Source organism: Ceratotherium simum, chromosome 2, assembly GCF_057802395.1.
Source record: "Ceratotherium simum simum isolate JZ-2026a chromosome 2, ASM5780239v1, whole genome shotgun sequence".
NCBI lineage: Eukaryota > Metazoa > Chordata > Mammalia > Perissodactyla > Rhinocerotidae > Ceratotherium > Ceratotherium simum.
Window position 1 is genome coordinate 47,851,424 of NC_141901.1, and position 19,662 is coordinate 47,871,085.

General features: G+C 39.0%; 1 protein-coding gene across 3 annotated transcripts in view; it reads right to left on the bottom strand.

The window, feature by feature from the left end:
• The window catches only part of CHD1L (chromodomain helicase DNA binding protein 1 like), a 68,244-nt gene that overhangs the window by 36,135 nt on the left and 12,447 nt on the right, over window positions 1-19,662 (bottom strand). For all 3 annotated transcript variants that reach the window (XR_015555417.1, XM_004420584.3, XM_087444481.1), the window contains exons 2-7: window positions 12,099-12,211; window positions 8,852-8,958; window positions 8,184-8,298; window positions 7,528-7,559; window positions 3,855-3,936; window positions 817-979 (exon numbers count right to left, since the gene is read on the bottom strand). Coding sequence is in view for 2 of the 3 variants with exons in the window: in XM_004420584.3 (XP_004420641.1) it covers window positions 817-979; window positions 3,855-3,936; window positions 7,528-7,559; window positions 8,184-8,298; window positions 8,852-8,958; window positions 12,099-12,211 (612 nt within the window). In the remaining variant the exon portion in view is untranslated. The remainder of the gene's footprint in view (window positions 1-816; window positions 980-3,854; window positions 3,937-7,527; window positions 7,560-8,183; window positions 8,299-8,851; window positions 8,959-12,098; window positions 12,212-19,662) is intronic.

Below are 19,662 nucleotides of genomic sequence, written 5' to 3' on the forward strand. Positions count from 1 at the left end.
CACTGCATGGAGGGTTGCCAGATACAACAAATAAAAATATAAGAGCCCAGTTAAAATTGAATTTCAGATAAATAACAATTTTTAATACAAGTATGTCCCATGTAATATTTTACTGGGTGTTGGGAGCAATCAGAGCAGGTTCCCCAGGTAACCCTCAGCCTGTGGTACGGGGATTTTTGCTGTGAGAAGCCCTTCAATTCATATTCACCTAGTACATACATACCCACTAGCAGGCATGCCTTCCATTTGTGTTGAATAATCATCTTGGGATAATACTACAGAGATAGACAGGTAATTCTTTGAGGTGAGGGGCAACGGTATGAGAGGAAGAAGGCTACAACTGGCAGCTGAATGAATAAGGATGGCTTCCTTCCTTCACTCTACCACCCATCCATCCTAGACTTTTGGTTTTGACATCAGTGCTGTGAATGCTGAACAGCAGTTTGGGGCTATAGCACCCACGTAATTTTATGCCTCAGGAAGTAGCATAAAAAGTTAACAAAATCCTTATAGAAATTACATGTTGGATAAAAAAAAAGTCTGAAAATCAGTAGATCCTTTCTATTTCTTCCAAAAATAACCCAAATAAGCCTATTGTAGAATCATGTAACAAATAAAAGACTCATGAATAGCAGACAACTGGGAACAACATGAGGGATCTAACATCACCTTATTTTTGTGTGGCTCCTTATCTCCCTGGAAGGTGTCCTCTAGTTATCAATTCTTTCTTTTCTATCTATAACCACTATCTATTATGCACTAGGGCAGTTTCTCGGCCCAGACCTCTGGGGCATGATTTGTAGGAAGGGAACTTGCCTGACTCGGACTCTTTCTCAATATCCTGGTAACGCTGAACAAAATCTTCCACCTGCTCCTTGCAAAAGAGATCAGGCTCCACAAAACTGAGCAGAGAGTAGAGCTCTTGGAGGCTGTTCTGGATGGGAGTTCCGGTCAACAGGAGACTGAAGACTACTGAGAACTCAAATACATAAATAAGTAAAGTAAAAAATCCATAATACTGGAAAGCAAGACTGAATTACCCATCACAACCTTGACCCATACAAAAAGAGGCGTGATTTAATGGAATGACCATGGGCACATGAAATCAGAAGGCTCATGTTCAAGCTGTATACTAGTTGTTTGATGTAGGAAATATACCTCTTCAGTTTCAACTATAAGAAGGGGATAATAATCCTGTGAAGGAGATACCATTATAAGGATGTAAGTAAAATCACTTTGTGAACTCTGAAGTACTGCATGAGTATTCAATATGGTTACTGTTATTCAGTCTAGGTGGGGATTCCAGGTATGTGTCATTACCTACGTGAGGGAGTCTACCGAGTACCAGCAGAGTACCAGGGAGTCTACAGAGGCACACAGTAGATACTCACACAGTTTGAGAAGCCCAAAGCTATAGCAGCAGGCCCCATCACTACAAGCAAGAAGACCCGTACTAAAAGAATGTCATTTTGTAAAGCTTTACAGCGTATCACATGCAAGACTTCAAGGCTTCTGGATGTTTCTGGGCCATATACAGCCCAAAAGGGAAAGAAAGTTTTTAAATTTTGAGCAACAAGTGAGAGCACCAAGAATAAGAAACTAAGCAAGTAAGAGGTTAGGAAAAACAATAACAACAGATATTAGGTCAAGCAAAGGACAACTCTAAACTGACATGAACAAGAACTTACACTATTTGAGTTACATAATACAGCAAAAAGGGAAAGCCATATCCTGTGTATGTATGTTATTTTAAATATCAAAATACATATACATACATACTGTATTTCGATATTTAGATATTTCAAATAATATATTTTGATTTTTTAAATAATATATATACGTATTTATATGTTTGAGTGTACATATGCACAGCAAAGGATATGGCAACATATCCATAACCAACACCAAATGTTAATGTATGCAGGGGAGTAGGATTATTGGTGATTTTACTTTTCTTCTTGTGTTTCTATACTTTGATTTGGGAGGGAGTTAGAAGAATATATACTTTTATATCGAGAAAAGGTAATAAATGAAACGACACAATTAAAACTGATTTGAAAATCTTTTTTTTTTTTTTTGGCAATCTTCCTTTTTTGTCTGATTGTCTAATCAATGTCCACCCATTCATGACTGCTCTGCTTGTAGGGCAATGTTTTCATAGTATTTCAAGTATGAGAACTGTCAAAAATAAATGTTTCAAATAACAGACTCACATTTTCAACAGTATGTGTTCACCAAGCAAAGAGCTGAGGTGACCAAAGAATATGAGGTCACAAGATAATCAAGGTTGTTGGTCTCTACAATCAACTTACACCATCACATAAGATTTTTATTGAAAGTGGTGTCCATTTTGGCATTAAAACTTATAAATTGGGTAAAAAAAAATCAAGAGATGATATCTGTTTGTGTATAATATTTTGTAAACGTTTTCTGTGTAAAATATTTTGCAAACATTTCTCATGTTATTAAATATTCTTCTGCATAATTTTTCATGGCAGCCTTACTCTATAAATATACTGTATAAGTGTGGCACAAATTGTATAACTAATTCCCTATGTTTCACTTTAGGTTGCTTCCAACTTTTACAAACAACCTGAAAACAATATTAGGAAGGGAAAAAAAGGCAGTGCCTTTCTCCCCACCTCTCAGCCGAATACATGTGAGCCTTTCTTTCCAACCAACTAGTTGCCTGCAATTCAAACCTCACCTACAAAGGAAATGATGCAGAAAATTTCCTCACTTAATCCCTTTGAGCCTTAGTTTCCTCATGAATAAAAAGAAAAGGCTCTGATGCCAGCAACAGAACTTAGTTTCCCTGCTCCAAAGCCAGGGTTCTTCCACAACACCTGCTTCTCTCTTCCCATTGTAAATTAGGAAACTGGCATGGTAGTTTATGAAACAGTCTCTTATAAGGTTAGGCACCAGGATATGACAACCTCTTGGGAAAGATACACTGTAAAGAGTCCCTAAAAAGAAGGCAAGAGACACCACAGAGCAAAGGGCGCCCAGCAGTGGACAGCAATCTTTGAGACTGGGCTAATAATAGACAGTCACCATATCTACGTTAAAACAAAATATTACAACTTTTAGCCTGTAAATATAGAATTCAGAACTAAGACTTTCCTCAAAATGACCTCTAAATGTATTAATTGATTTATTATAGGAAAGGATGGTCAATGATGGTCACAGAAATTTGCACACATGGTCTCATGAATGAACAAGCCTTTACTAGGTCAACAAGGAGAAGGGCACTTCATATTCACAAGCTCCTCAGAGGAGAGGGCAAATCTAGGGCCTCAATGACACTTATCTACTTTGCCAGAATGATGTCAGAGATCAAGAGAAGGGAATGAGATCAAAGGCGTCAAACTCAAAAGTAGGACAAAGACAAGAGAGATTGGAGGTAATACTTAACGACATGAAATCAGTCTCTTTTTGACTCCATGTGAACTATCAAATTTTTTAAACAGGTCAATGAGGGGAGAGGTACAATGTCAGATATATCTGCTATTGCAGACAGAAGAATTATAATAAAATTACTTTATAAAGAAATTGTCCCTTTGGAAAAGATAACAGTTGAAACATTTCCAAAAATACAATGTATTTTATGGTATAGAGTCTTTTGATTTGATAACCAGACTTTAGTAAATGTTATCTCCCGTGTAAAAGATGAGAGAAAACAAGGAGAAGTTAGGCCATATTAAGTACTACTTCTGTCACCCACAAAACGTTCACTTAGCCCTGCAGAAATCTGACTGAAAAAATAAGGTCACCTTAAGTGACCCTATGCAGGCCTAAACTACTATATTTTTAAAGGGAGTTATATAAAAATTAAGACTATCCTGTGAGTTTACCTCTGAAAGTGTCTTATGCAGCAAAGAGCTTTGGTTTTTCAACCTGTGAGCTTCATCCACAACAAGAACACTCCAAGGGAAGCTGTGAGAGAAAAATTCAAACTTTCAGTTTTGTGTAACTCAAACACCTATCTCACAACCAACAATCTTACTACAAAACTGTGACTGTTTGGGGGAAGACTAATATTAAGTCCATTCTATAAGAAACACACTCAGATTTCCTTCTTATCTGAGAGCCTACCATGTACATAAGACAATATCTGGATACAGTAGTAAAATTAAGGGAATTTTTTTTCCAAGATGGGAAGACCTATGCATTGATGGCAGAAAGAAAGAAGCCAGAGACAGAAAGCAAAAAGAAACATTTATGACCACCTACTACATGCCAGACATGGAGCTAGGGGCTTTATGTATATTATTTAATCCAAAAGAATAGAGTGAGTAGATACTATTGTGCTCATTTTACCAAGAAGGAAACTAAAGCACAGAAAGGTTAGGTGACTTGGTCAAGGTTACAAAGCTAGTATGAGATAGAGCTGAGATTCAAACCCAGAAGAAAAATCAAGAGACAGTAGTGTCTCAGGAACTAAAAAAGTATGACTTTGAAATGGGGGAGTGTTGAATAGGACCAAATATTATAGATGTCCAGGAGGATACATCCATTGGATTTGTTAAAATGGAAGTCATTGGTGGCTGTTGGTAGAGCATGTTTTATAGCACAGTAGGTTACAGCAACAATTTGTCAAGAAGTTTCAGTCATAGGGCCGGCCCCGTGGCTTAGCGGTTGGGTGCGCGCGCTCCGCTACTGGCGGCCCGGGTTCGGATCCCAGGTGCGCACCGACACACCGCTTCTCCAGCCATGCTGAGGCCGCGTCCCACATACAGCAACTAGAAGGATGTGCAGCTATGACATACAACTATCTACTGGGGCTTTGAGGGAAAAATAAATAAATAAATAAAATTTAAAAAAAAAAAAAGTTTCAGTCATAAAAGCATATCCTTTGATGAACACTCCTGGGAAGCTGTTCCAAAAGAAAAAATCAATTCAAAATATGGAAAAATACATACGGATGAATATGTTCCCAGCTGCATTATATAAAACAGCAAAAAACTAAAAATAATAATAATAGGTCTAATTATAGGTAAGGAAATATTAAATAGCATTTTAAATGGTAAATATGATTATGTTGTAATAAAAAAGGCCTATAACTAAAAGAGATAAATATTATAAATCCTTTTTCACAAATGTGAAAACCATGCAAAAGATAATAAAGTGAAAGTCAGATGATTTTTAACTTTTTATTTTGTTTGTAAACATTCTGTAATCCCATTATTTTTATACTTAAAAAACTAAATGTATATATAAGTAAAACAGAATATTGGAAAGATAGTGGGTATGGAAATAAAAATCCTTCTAGAATTAAAGATCATGAGCAGGGGTTGGCCTTATAAGGAAAAAGCTCTCTTCCTCTGAGGCTACAGAGAAAATCCAGAAAATGGGTACAGAAGTGGATACCTAGTACCATTCACCTATTAAGAATGTTACAGGTAGAGGGAGACCTGGAGTCCAAAGAGAGCGCAGGAATTGGGATCATTCCTACTGGGTAGCATGAGCAGGGCGTGCTGTTAAGGATTACAAGGAATAAGGATTCAGCTGAAGTTGGACACTGGTCATGAGATAAGTGTGAAAGTGGCTGGAGTACAGTGCCTGGTCCCTGTGTGGATTAGCATTCAAAACAGATTAGGTCTTATTCCCTTGTGGAGAACTAGATATTTATAGGTTCTTACACACAGCAAGCATCTAACAAAAGCTTGTTCAATGAAACAGGCTACAGGGAGGTGGACTTTGGCTCAGGGAAAGGAAGTAGGTTGATTCACTCATCAAAGGATACTCTAAAGGACGCTCCCTGTAAAGGAAGAGGTGGAGGGAATTCCAGCACTGACTGGAGAGCGGGATGAGGCAATTTCTAATCCTCTGATCCAAAGATTTTATAAGTTTATTGGTTATTATAAAAAAAATTTCATATTTTTCAAATTGTTATGTGCACAGCCTTAACTCTCCACAATAAGCTTCGTTAGGGCAGAGATTACATTACACTTCCTGGCTGTTCTCAGAGTGTGCAATACAGTAATACACAATATAACCTTGCCACATGTATCGAAAGAATACTCTGTGATCTTGGGATTCACACTATGAGTCAACAAGATAAATGTCCCTTTATTATTTAGGTTCTTAAATTCAGCTGGAATGGATTCAAGATAGATGATCTGATATGGAAAGACTGTACTTCTGCTGAATAATGTGAAACTCCAGTGCACCTAGATACTTTGAGAAGCTCTCTTAAAAAGAAGTTCCACAGCACTGTGTGCTGGGTTTGGATGTCTGCTTTACCATCTACTAGCAACGTACCCTGGAATGGGTTACCTCATCTCTCACTTTCCTCATCTATAAAAGGGATGATAATAGCTGCCTACTAGGGTTTTCATGAAGATTAAATAGGATAATTTATGTAAAGGACCCAATAACATTTACATCCCAATCATCTCATCTTTTGAGACTTCCCATATATTGCCTTGTAACGTGGATATCTGTATACTTCTTATCCCTCTATTGCAGTTTATGTCCTCTTAGGGTAGCTCTATGGTTTTCTTCCTGGTATTTGCTGATACTCCCAGGACAATGTCTTTCCAGCGGAGAGATCTTCAACAAATATTAAATTGGATATTAACCATAAAAAAGAAAAAGAGAGGAAAAGCATATCCTCTTCTTAAGAAAAGGTAATATGTTCACTTAAATGAAACTTAAGCGAAATAAAATACTGGATGGGAGTCATGAAATCCTACTGAGCCTTTAGCATTTCAAAATAAGATGAAAACAGAAATCCAACTCAGAAGAAGCTGGATGAGAAATAGCATTTAAAATATTCAAAAAGTACTTTGAAAACAAAAATCTCTGAACATTAGAGATACAAATCCCCACCTGACCATGTCATAACTACACATGCTATGGAGAACGAAGCTGTCAGCACATCTACCTAGAGTCTAGCTTTTGTTTAGTTTACATTGTAACCATTGTCTTGACCATCTACTATAATACGTCATCCCTATTATCAGGTGGTACTAAGAGTTAGATCTAAGTTTCCTGTACTTCATGAGCTGATACGAGGCCTGAAAGATAATTAATTAAGTACACTTAAAACTTCCCTTCTAAAAAGTTAATTTTATAGCACTGATTGCTACTTTAGGATATTTCCAGGAAAAAGCTGAAATAACTCACTTCATATATTGTAGTAAAATCTCCAAACAGCAGCCTTGAAAGGTGTCTACGCAAGTTGCAACGTAAAGAATCTAATATCAACCACCCACCACGTATACCTTATCTCATTTAATCCTTATAACAGCCATCCAAAGTAAGATTTAATTATCCCCATTTTACAGGTGAAGAAGCTGAGGCTCACGGAGATTCAGTAACTAATCAAGGGCACACAGCTTATGGGGCCGGGGTGTGTGTGTGGGGGGAGGTTAGATTGTAGGACTCCTGCCATGCCTCCTATCTGTAAATGAGACTCGTGGAAGACATACCAGGAAAGAAGCAAAGCACTAAAATGTGAAGGAAAGACACCACTTTCATGACACATTCCACATAATTTCTGAAGTAATGCAACATACTCACGATTTTAGAAATGATGCATCTTTCAAGCAAATCTGAAAAATTAAGGAAGACACGTTATAAAAGCTGATATTAATATAACTATGGTATTAATAAGCTAATTTCTTGTTAACTCTCCTCAACTACAGGACTTAGCTAAGTCTTCTTCACTCACTAAGTAAAAAAAAGTTCTGAGCATAATTTCTAAGTAGCATTATCTTACAGACAAACAAAAGAGAGGCATGATTAAGTGGAAGGTTTTGCTTACAGTGACCCAAACAGTCTTAGCTTGAAGAACAAGGACTTCAAACGAGACTGGAACTAAGTGTCCTCCATTCCCATTCTCTAGTGACGGAGACGATGCCTCAGCCCACAAAACTCTTTCCCCTGCTTACCTGTCTCCTTCTATTCATCAACCAAGAGGCAGTTCAAGTGCCACCTCCCTGGGAAGCCTTCCCCCTTGATCCACCAGGAAAGAGAAGGAGAGATATCTAACTAATTTGGAGCACAGTGGTCCTTCACTTCCTTTGGTCACAGCCCCACTCTGAGAATCTAATGGAAGCAGACTTTCTTCCCAGAAAAATATGTGCTCTCAAAAAAATTAAATATAATTCCAGTGGATTCTACAATTTCTAAGGTCCCAGGTTAAGAGTTCTTGCTATAGAGAAACAAATGGATACCTCGTAGGTAGTTAGCAGCACATGAAAACGTGACTCCTGTTTCAGGTCTTGCTGTAGGTGAGCTCTCTCCTCCTTGTCACCTGCATATGTTACACAGGAAAGACCTGGAGCAAATCTGAATCCAAGAAAACAGGCAGATGAACACAAATGCAGAGACATGAGAAAGGGTGTGCATATCTGGAAAATTACATTTCATGGAAGGACTGCAGACGAGCAGACCTCAGGATACCCTGTAACCAGAAAGAGTCCTGGGACTCTGGAATCTTATCTAGAGCAATAGGCAAATCTAAGAGTAAGTCCCTATGTGAATAGGAGGAAGAGTCAGATGAACATGTAAAAGGGCCTGGGCTGACTCTAAAAAGAAAATATTTTTTCCATGTTGGTTTCTTCCTACGTCACTTTGAAAGATGTTTTCTCCTTTAGTTCAGCAAAACTTACTAAAAATGAGTACTGACCTTCAAATTGCCAAATCGTAATAATAACACCCAGTGGACCCTCCCCCCATCAGATCCTCAGTCTCTATCTATATTGCCTCAGGTCAGAGTTTTCTGGAAGAAATAAACTCACTGCTTAGGACAATATGTTGTTTTATCATATTTCACATATCAACCAGAAAAAAAATCTTAATCAATGCAAAAAATAAAATTTCATCTACATCTACTCTGTACCTCTCCATCTCTTCTTTCCAGTTGCTCAAAACAGATAAGGGACAAAGAATCAGGAACGGTCCTTCATCATTCAATCTTCCTGCCAAGTAAATGAAGAGAGCAATAGTCTGGAATACAGAAAAAGAAGGCAGTTTTGATCATACTTCCAAGTGAGAAACAACCACAAAGTTCCCACAACCTTGTAGGGAACACAAACTCTTATAGAAGACTTGGTTTACAAAAAGATAATGTACAATCTTCCACATATTAGGAGGGTTATCCATTCCCAGAGTGAAATCATGGAAGCCTCAATATAATTGCCAAAGAAATTTATGTTACTCAATTACATCAATCTTTAACAAGTGATGGTGCTCAATATTTAGGTAACTGAACCTCTCATGCAAAGAAAAAAAATGAAGAAAGACAATAGAAATCAATGAAAACAACACAAATAATGCACAAGATACTCTGTGAACATAAGGGAAGAAGTGCCAAGATGCAACTATAAAGATGACCAACCACGTGGTGGCCTCTGCTGCTTGCCAGGCTCTCCTGAGAGGTGATGATTTCCTTCCTTCCTAACTTCCTCCCTCCTATGTGCATTTATAGAACACCTTCTATTCGCTAAAAACTGTTCTGAGCTCTGGTATATAATAGTGAAAAAACAGACAAACTCCTACCTCTCCTGGAGCATACCCAGTGAGGAAAACAATAAATAATGCTTCTTAAGCTTAAGTCGTGGTATAAAATGGAAATCTTTGTAAAGCAAAATAGGCCTCCTTGAGGATATGGCTGTGTACACTTTTAACCAGAAAAATCTCTTTAAAAGCTTGCTGTGATATACAGAGAAAACAGCATTCTTTAATAAAACAAAAAGTCCGAGGAGCCCCCAGCCCCAAATGCTGAACCGTTTCTCAGAAAAGCTATCCTAAAGATACAATCGAAAATCCTGAGAAAGCTATACGCCCAAAGATGTTTGCATCAGGGTTGATTTAAATAGCACAAGAGGAGAACGTGCCATTCCTCATCTGTAGAACATTTAAGTAAATTATGATCAATTCTCCTGATGGAATATTACACAGCCAGTAGAAAATAATGACTGGGAAGAATATAATAAATTGGAAAATACAATGAGGGCCGGCCCCGTGGCTTAATGGTGAAGTGCACGCGCTCAGCTACTGGCGGCCCGGGTTCAGATCCGGGCGTGAACCGACACACCACTTCTCTGGCCATGCTGAGGCCGCGTCCCACATACAGCAACTAGAGGGATGTGCAACTATGACATACAACTATCTACTGGGGCTTTGGGGAAAAAAAGGAGGAGCATTGGCAATAGATGTTAGCTCAGAGGCAGTCTTCCTCAGCAAAAAGAGGAGGATTAGCATGGATGCTAGCTCAGGGCTGATCTTCCTCACAAAAAAAAAAAAAAAAAAAAGAAAATACAATGATAGTGTTAGATTAATAAAATACAAACTATGTGTGCATTATAATTTTAACCATGTAAAACATACATTGCCATTCATCGCTACAATTAGACTGCTGTGGTTAGGGGGTGGCAGTTATTTTTTTTTAACAGAGATTACATTAATTTTATAATGGAAATAATTTTCTTTTTTAACGATCCTTGGCTTCCCAGCCCAGACTGCACCCAGAGCAACCACCCAATAAGTGCTTCTTGGATTAAAACCATTCTTCTAGCTTTTGCTGAGGATGCTATTTAGAGAAAATTTATCTTTTATTACTGTAAACCAAATACATGGAAAAAATAAATTTGGATTCACTAGTGAATTCTACCAAACATTTAAGGAAGAAACAATACCAATTCTACACAAACTTTTCCAGAAAACTGAAGAGGAAGGAACATTTCTCAACACATTCTATGACGGCAGCTTTACCCCAATACCAAAACCACACAAAGATATTACAAGAAAAGGAAACTACAGACCAATATCTTTCATAAGCATAGATGTAAAAATTCTAAACAAAATTTTAGCAAGATGAATTTGGAGGTCTGATATTTTTAGGGCACTTAAAGTAGAGCTATATAAACACCCTGGGGAAAGGCAAAGAACAAGCAGAATTCGCTGGCTCTGAATGAAGTCAGGGCAATTCCAATGTCTGAGGCAAAGGAGACTGCAAAGAAGGCTCTGTAATTTGTCCAAGAGTTTGTTAGCCTGGCTCCCAGAGACATCTGGGAAAACTACCTTTGTTCTAGTTCCACAGCTCTCACTTCAGGAATGTACTAGAACCAGGTTTATTTGCCTGAGAAATCTGAGGATGACAAATGAGGTACCTCCGAGTACCATACTTAGCGGTCATACTGTATTCTGAATAGCCCAAGACTAATGAGGTATACCTGGCTTAAATAAAGTAGTTTCCAACACATGCTCAGACTAGCTTATGTGCATAACTGCTCCAGCCTGATGTTTATGTATGTAAGGATAGACTTGGAGGAGGCAGTTGAGCTTCTAAAAGGACTGATGAGGCCTTCACTCTTTCTGTGTGTTCACTGGTGAAAACTTTTTGGTATTGAGAAAATTATACTTCCATGGTTTCCAATCAAATTGCCTCTGCTGTATATCCTGACTGCACTGACTTTCTTTGGTATCCTATAGATGAGTAAACTTTGAGTGATTAACGCAAGGGGTATCTACGCCTGGAATTTCCATCGATTCAATCCTACCACAGACATCTGTCAACACAGGGCTATACTGGTGATCAACCTACCAGAAGCAACTATCAATACACCACCTGCTTATCAATGCCTAAGGAGGTCATATCTGATTCTCCAGGTATCTAGACTGTATCCTACCATTTGCTGACAAAGGCATTTTGGAAAACAAACAGTACTTCCTCTGTACTTCTCTAGGATGTTAGAGAAATGGGAAGTAGCCCCACTACCCACCAAGGAAGAGAAATTAATATTAAAAGTGATCCAGTTAACTTAACTAGATAAAGTATTGCTAAGGAGTTCAGAGTCAATTTGATCCCTGGAACAGGTATATATTGGCTTTACATAGAGACAAACCCTGCCCATTAATTGCAATTCTATATGTCAAGGGCTAGATAAGTGTAGCGACACAGTACAAAACCATACCCATGACTAGAAAAGTCAACTCCAAGGTTATGTATGATTTCTTAATAAAGGTTCAGGCATTTCACCTCCTAGTATAAAAATACATACCAGTACCTAGCAGCTAAAGATAGTAATCAGTTGTAAGGAGGTATCTCAGTGGAGGTGAACAGTGGTCACTCCAGAGTAACATACCTGGCAGGTCTTACCCAGGCCCATCTCATCTCCCAGGATGCAGCCATTCTGACAATGGAAGCGCTGGGCTAGCCAGTTGACTCCCTCCACTTGATAAGAGCGTAGATGAATCTCTAGAAATAAAAAATTTTATTTGTCCAAGGAGTAGACATTTCAGCACATACACAGGCTATGTTCTAAGACTTCGACTGAAGAAAGCAGCCTAAATTCCCATACTCCCAAACCTTACTGGCCATAGCCTTTGCTGGGACGTTATGAAGATGTAAATATTTGCTGACTTCCAAACTACTTTTTGAGCAGACTTAGTCACCATTATATTCAAAGCCTTAAAACAGCCTGTTAGTGTTACGGTATCCACTTGAAAGATGAGAAAGTCAACCTGGGATTTGGCCTCTATACTGCCTGAATCTCATGCCAGTGTCCATTCTAGGATATGAGGCATTACTGATGCAACACAACAACAAACAACAACACATGGATTGTGCATGTGTCTGCTTAACTGCAACCATTTAAATTTGCCATGGGTGCTAAAGGAAAAAACCACGACAGGACTAGATTAAATTATGCTTCGATAGAGAAGCAGTGTTGTTAAGAATTGAAATGATGTTGCATAAAAGGTGTTTAACAGTGCACAAAGGACAGAGGAAAATGTCTGAAATCCACATGGAGCTTCTGCTGCCTCTCTTTTCTTTCTCCCTTGAAAAAAAATCCAAATTCAGAAAATAGTCATATCATGGGGAGAAGGAAGACACCAAATATACTATATACAAGAACTACTAACAAAAATATAACTTTCTAGTTTGAACTCATAACCTTTAAAAAGAAACTAATCAATATATAATAACTGTAGAACATTAAAAAGATTAACAAGTTATTTTTATTTAAGCACTTACTAAATACCAGGGAGAGCAGTGAACACTTTACATAACTCATTTAATACAGATAACAATCCAATGCACTTGGTATTATCCCCACATTGTAGATTAGAAAATTCAGACAATCAAAGAAGATTAAAATGTGAAATCTGGAGACTTCTGCTTCTGGGAAGATGGAGACGTTCTTTTCCCCATTCCACTTGCTAATACAAGTAAAAATCCTGAATATTACAAATAAAACAGACATAAGACAACTTTGAAAAGGTGGAGCAAAGAAGGCAGACCTGTTAGTGACTTCGGGAGCTGAGGAATAACAAGGTGATAAGTTCCCTGGGTTTCTTTTTGCCTCATATATCCCAGACTTGGAGGTAAAGAAACTGGCAACACAGAAATGCCTGTATTCCACTCCTACTAGATCATAATGCACTCCCTCCACCACCCTCACACAAGTGGTATCACAGGAGGCCTAGTGGAGATGCAGGACTTTTATCATTGCCCAGAGGTGATGAGACCACCCCTCCGGCAGTGTCAGTGGTGACCACGTGGAGAGCCAGTACTCTCACTCTCACCCAGGGGTAAGGAGGAGCCCCCTCCCTATCCCCAGGTGTCAACAGAGACCGAGAGGGGGAGCTTGGACTTCTATCTCCATCTGGCAGTAAAAAGACAGCAACCCACTTCCTTTCCAAGAGCAGCATGAAAAAAAGACAGTTAAATAGAAGATTTAAGTAAGATCCGGAGTCTCACAACATAATACAAAAATGTCTAGGTTTCAATCTAAAATCACTCATCATGAATACCAAGAACCAGGAAGCTTTCAAACAGCATGAAAAAAGACAACAAATAGATGCCAACATCCAGATGACACAGATGTTAGAATTATTACAGATTTTAAAGCAGCAGTGACAAAAATGCTTCAACAAGCAATTATGAACTTGAAACAACTGAAAAAATAGAAAGCCTCAGTAAAGAAACAGAAAATATAAAAAAGAACCACATGGAAATTTTAACTCTGAAAAATACAATAATCAAAATAAAAAGCTCAGAGGATGGGCTCAACAGCAGAATGGAGGGAAGAGAGGAAAGAATTAGTGAACTGGAAGATAGAACCATAGAAATTACTCATCTGAAAAACAGAGAGAAAATAAACTGAAAACAAATGAACAGAACCTGAGGGAACTGCAGGACTCTAACAAAAAATCTACATTCATTCACTGGCATCCCAGAAAGAGAGGAGAAAGGAGTTGGGGCCGAAAAAGTACTCAAAAAAACAATGGCTGAAAAATTCCCAAATTTGGCAAAAGACCTACAGATTCAAGAAGTTGAGTGAACTTTAAAGAGAATAAACCCAAAGAAATATCCACCAAGACACATCATAATTAAGCTTCTAAAAACTAAAGACAAAGAAAACATCTTCAAAACAGCCAGGGGAAAATGATATGAGTTACCTAGAGTAGAAAAACTAGGGGGTCATTACCCCGACTGTCAGCTCCAGGACCCTTCTGCCTCAGCCCCAATCCGTGACTGCTAAATGGATGCTCAGTACTCACCTAACCCTCCTGAAATTAGGACAAGTTGCCTAGTGAAATGTAAAAAACCCAAATTCCTCCCAGACTGTGGTCTCTCCCTCACTTTCCCCTTCCAAATCTCCCATATCATCTGTTTGGCCAAAGCCAAGTCACATGCACAAGAAAACTACAGGGGAGTCTGGGGAATGTAGTCTTTTGCTTTCTAGCTTCTAGGATGCAATAAGGCAGGCTTAGGGGTTGGGGAAGGAATAAATTTGAGAGTGCCCTTCTGTAATATCCATCACACAGTTGTTTTAATTCTCTTGCCCACCTCTCAGGTGGATGGCAAGTAGTGAAAAAGCAGCCAAAACCAGCAAGAAGTAATAGGTCTGCATATTCCAAAACCAAAGCAGTCCTAACATACCTTTACACTCCAATGTATTTTGGGTTTCTGAAGTTCACTGGAATGTAGGGGATAGATCTATGACACTATTAAGGGTAGGAAGACCTAGTGGAAAGTTTTTGAATCACTGGGGAAAATACTACAGAACAAAATACTTATTTTGAGAGGGGAAAAAAAGGAATCAAGTTCCTTCCTGATAAATTTCTGGGGAAATAAAAGTTAAAATATAAAGAAATCATAATTGTACTTGAAGAAAAGTATTAGGCCAATAATGATAAATTCAGAGTAGTAAAGTCCCTTCTAAGCAGAACACTAAAGACAAAAATCATACAGGAAAAGAGTGACATCAGCACCATGGCAGCATAAGTTGCTCCCTTTATCTCTCCCCTCTAAGTTGCAACCAGTAGGACATCCATAGACCAACAAAGGATCCTCTGCACAGCACACCAGAAAGCCTGAGAGATCCATGTATCTATACATTTGAAGGTGGGTGGACTGGAACTCATGGAGGCTGCAGAACCAGGAGAGCAGTGGTGGCAGCTTCTGAGACTAGAGACTCCAGGAACTGCAGCAATATGGGCAAACATAAGTCCCAGGAGTCAAGGCAGCACCCATGACCAGAGGCTCCAGGAACTGCGGTGGCACCCTCGACCCCCTCCACCACCCACCCAGCAGTGGTGGAGGCACTGCGACCCCACCCTCCCAGCAGCGGAGGCTGCATCCAAGACCCCAGTGCCCCTAGCTTCCAGGAACCACAGTGGCACCTATAACTAGAGGCTCCAGGAACTGCAGTGGTGCCTATGACACAGGTACTCCCCTACCCTATGGTGGTGGCACCCACAACCCCAGCCTCCCTCAGCAGTGGCAGTGACACCCACGAACCCACTGCCCCTGGCAGCGGAAGTGCCAGCATCCTCAGAAAACCTGGGAGCAGCAGTGGAGGTGGCACACGTGACTCAGGCACCCAAGGCTTTGGAGAGCTGCGTACCAGGGGCAGTAGAGCCTGTAACTCTGGTCTCCCCAGCTGCAGTGGTGCCTGCAACCCCAGCCTCCCAACCTGTGGCAGTGATGCCTGAAGACCCAACAATCCCAGCATGGCAGAGGCGTGCATGATTCAGCCCCCACCCCACCCTCCCTATCCCCCTGCCACAGTGGGGGAACTTACAACCCAGGTAACCCCAAAAGCAACAGAGGTGCTCAGCAGCCAAGTGACCCTGGTGGTGATGCCTGTGACTGCAGCGACTCCAGTAGCACCAAGGCACCAGCAACCTCAGAGGCACAAGCAGCACGACAAGGGCAGTGACGACACCTCTGGGAGAGGCAGTGGAAGGTGGAAAGCACTGGCTCTCAAATACAACCAGAAACAGCTCAGAATCAAAGTAACCAAAGCCTTACCCAAATAAAAAAGGTGTTTGCTACCACAAATGAGCTGGCAGAGGAACAATTCATCAAGCACCACGAAGAACTACAGTAACACAGTAGCATAAAAAGAAAATGACAATTCTCCAGAAACCAAACCAGAAGTCACAGAAGATTGTGATCTAACTGATAAAGAATTCAAAATAGCTGTGAAGAAACTCAATGAGATACAAGAAAATTCAGAAAGACAGGTTGATGAAATCAGGAATACAATAAATGAACAAAAGGAGTATTTCACCAAAGAGACTGAAACTCTAAAAAAGAACCAAACAGAAATTCTGGAGCTGAAGAACTCAATATAACAGTAGAAAGCATTAAAAATAGAACAGACCATATGGAAGAGAGAATTAGTGAGCTCAAACATAGAAAACTAGAAATAATTCAGGTGGAAGAGAGAACTAAGATTTTTTAAAAATGAAGAAATTCTACAAAAATATCCAACTCCATTAGAAAAAGTAATATAAGGATAATGGGTATTCCAGAAGAAGAGAGGGAGAAGGGAGCAGAGAGCTTATTTAAAGAAATAATAGCTGAGAACTTCCCAAATCTGGGGAAGGAACTGGATGTACAAGTACATGAAGCTAATAGAACACCTAACTATCTCAACGCAAAAAGACCTTCTCTCAGACACATTATATTAAAACTGTCAAAAGTCAATGACAAAGAAAGACTTTTAAAGGTAGCCAGGGAAAAAAAGACAGTAACCTACAACAGAATCCCCATTAGGCTATCAGCAGATTACTCAGCAGAAACTCTATAGGCCAGGAGAGAGTGAAATGACATTCAAAATACTGAAAGATAAAAACTGTCACCCAAGAATACTCTATCCAGCAAAGTTATCTTTCAGATATGAAGGAGAAACAAAGGCTTTCCCAGACAAACAAAAGCTGAGGGAGTTCACTACTACTAGATCTGCCTTACAAGAAATGTTAAAAGGAGCTCTTCTACCAGAAACAAAAAGGCAAAAGTACACAAAACTTTGAGTAAGGTGATAAATAGACAGAAACAGAAAATTGCAAAGCTATTACAGAATAAGGTGTTAAATACTTAATTACAGCATAAAGGTTAAAGGGGTAAAAAAGCATTAAAAATAACTAAAGCTACTTCAATACAGTAATGAATTCACAACATAAAAAGACAATTGGTGACAACAAAAACATAAAAGGGGAGGAGGAAAAGAGGAGGAAAAGAATGGAACCTGTATATGCAAATGGAGATCAGATGCTATCAGCAGAAAAAGGACTATTTTATCTATGAGATGTTGTATACAAACCTCATGGTAACCACAAAACAAAAATCTAGAGCAGAGACACAAAACAAAACAAACAAAAGAAAAAAAGTGAGAAGGGCCGGCCCGGTGGCATAGTGGTTAAGTTCACATGCTCCACTTCGGTGGCCTGGGGTTCACGCGTTCAGATCCCAGGCACAGACCTACACACTGCTTATCAAGCCATGCTGTGGCAGGCATCCCACATATAAAGTAGAGGAAGATGGGCATGGAAGTTAGCCCAGGCCCAGTCTTCCTCAGCAAAAAGAGGAGGCTTGGAAGCAGATGTTAGCTCATGGCTGGTCTTCCTCACCAAAAAAAAAAAAAAAAAAAAGAGAGAGAGAAAAACATTACAAAAAACCACCAAACTAAAATGGCAGACAGAAACACAAGAGAAAAGAAACAATGGATATATAGTACAGTCAGAAAACAAATAATAAAATGGCAGTAGTCAACAACAAAAAAACTAACAACCCAATTAAAAAATGGGCAAAGATCTGAACAGACATTTCTCCAAAGAAGTATACAGATGGCCAACACACACATGAAAAGATGTTCAAAATCACTAACTATCAGGGAAATGCAAATCAAAACTACAATGAGATATCACCTCACGTCCGTCAGAATAGCTATAATTAACAAGACAGGAAACAACGTATGTTGGAGAGGATGTGGAGAGAAGGGAACTCTCATACACTGCTGGTGGGAGTGCAAACTGGTGCAGCCACTATGGAAAACAGTATGGAGATTCCTCAAAAAATCAAGGATAGAACTACCATATGATCCAGCTATTCCACTGCTGGGTATTTATCCAAAGAACTTGAAAACACCAGTGTGTAAAGATACATGCACCCTTGTGTTCATTGCAGCGTTATTCACAATAGCCAAGACTTAGAAGCAACCTAAGTGCCCATCAAGGGACGAATGGATAAAGAAGATGTGGTATATATACACAATGGGATACTACTTAGCCATAAGAAATGATGAAATCCAGCCATTTGTGACAACATGGATGGACATTTCGGGTATTATGCAAAGCGAAATAAGCCAGAGGGAGAAGGTCAAATACCATATGATTTCCTTCATTAAGTAGTAGATAATAACAACAATAAACAAACACATAGAGACAGAGATTGGATTGGTGGTTACCAGAGGGGAAGGGGGGACGGGGGAGAGCGAAAGGGATAATTTGGCACATGTGTGTGGTGATGGGTTGTAATTAGTATTTGGGTGGTGAACATGAGGTAATCTATGCAGAAATAGAAGTATAATGATGTACACCTGAAATTTATACAATGTTATAAACCAATGTTACTGCAATAAATAAAAAATTTTAAAAAAATAAAATAAAATGGCAGTAGTAAGTTCTCATATATCAATAATCACCCTAAATGTAAATGAATTGAAGTCACCAATCAAACGGCACAGAGTGGCTGGATGGATTAAAAAAACAAGAGCCAACAATATGCTGCCTTCAGGAGACTAATCTCAGTTCTAAATACAAATATAGGCTCAAAGTGAAGGGGTGGAAGGTGAAACTCCAAGTAAATGGCAACCAAAAGAAAGCAGGTGTAGCCACATTTATATCAGAAAAAATAGACTTCAAGCCAAAAAAGGTAACAAAAGACAAAGAGGGACATTATATAATGATAAAGGGAAATATCCCTCAAGAAGACATAACACTTATTGATATACATGCACCCAACATAGGAGCACCAAAATATATAAAGCAACTATTAACAGACCTAAAGGGAGAAATTGACAGCAACACAATAATAGTAGGGGACTTTAACACCCCACTTACATCAATGGATAGATCATCCAAACAGAAAGTCAACAAGGAAACATCAGCCTTAAATGACACATTAGACCAGATGGACTTAATAGATAGATACAGAACATTCCACCCAAAAGCAGCAGAGTACACATTTTTCTCAAGTGCTCATGAAACATTCTCAAGGATAGACCATATGTCAGGACACAAAGAAGTCTCAATAAATTTAAAATTCAAATCATATCAAGCATCTTTTCTGATCACAACGTTATGAAGCCAGAAATCAACTACAAGGAGAAAACTGGAAAAACCACAAATATG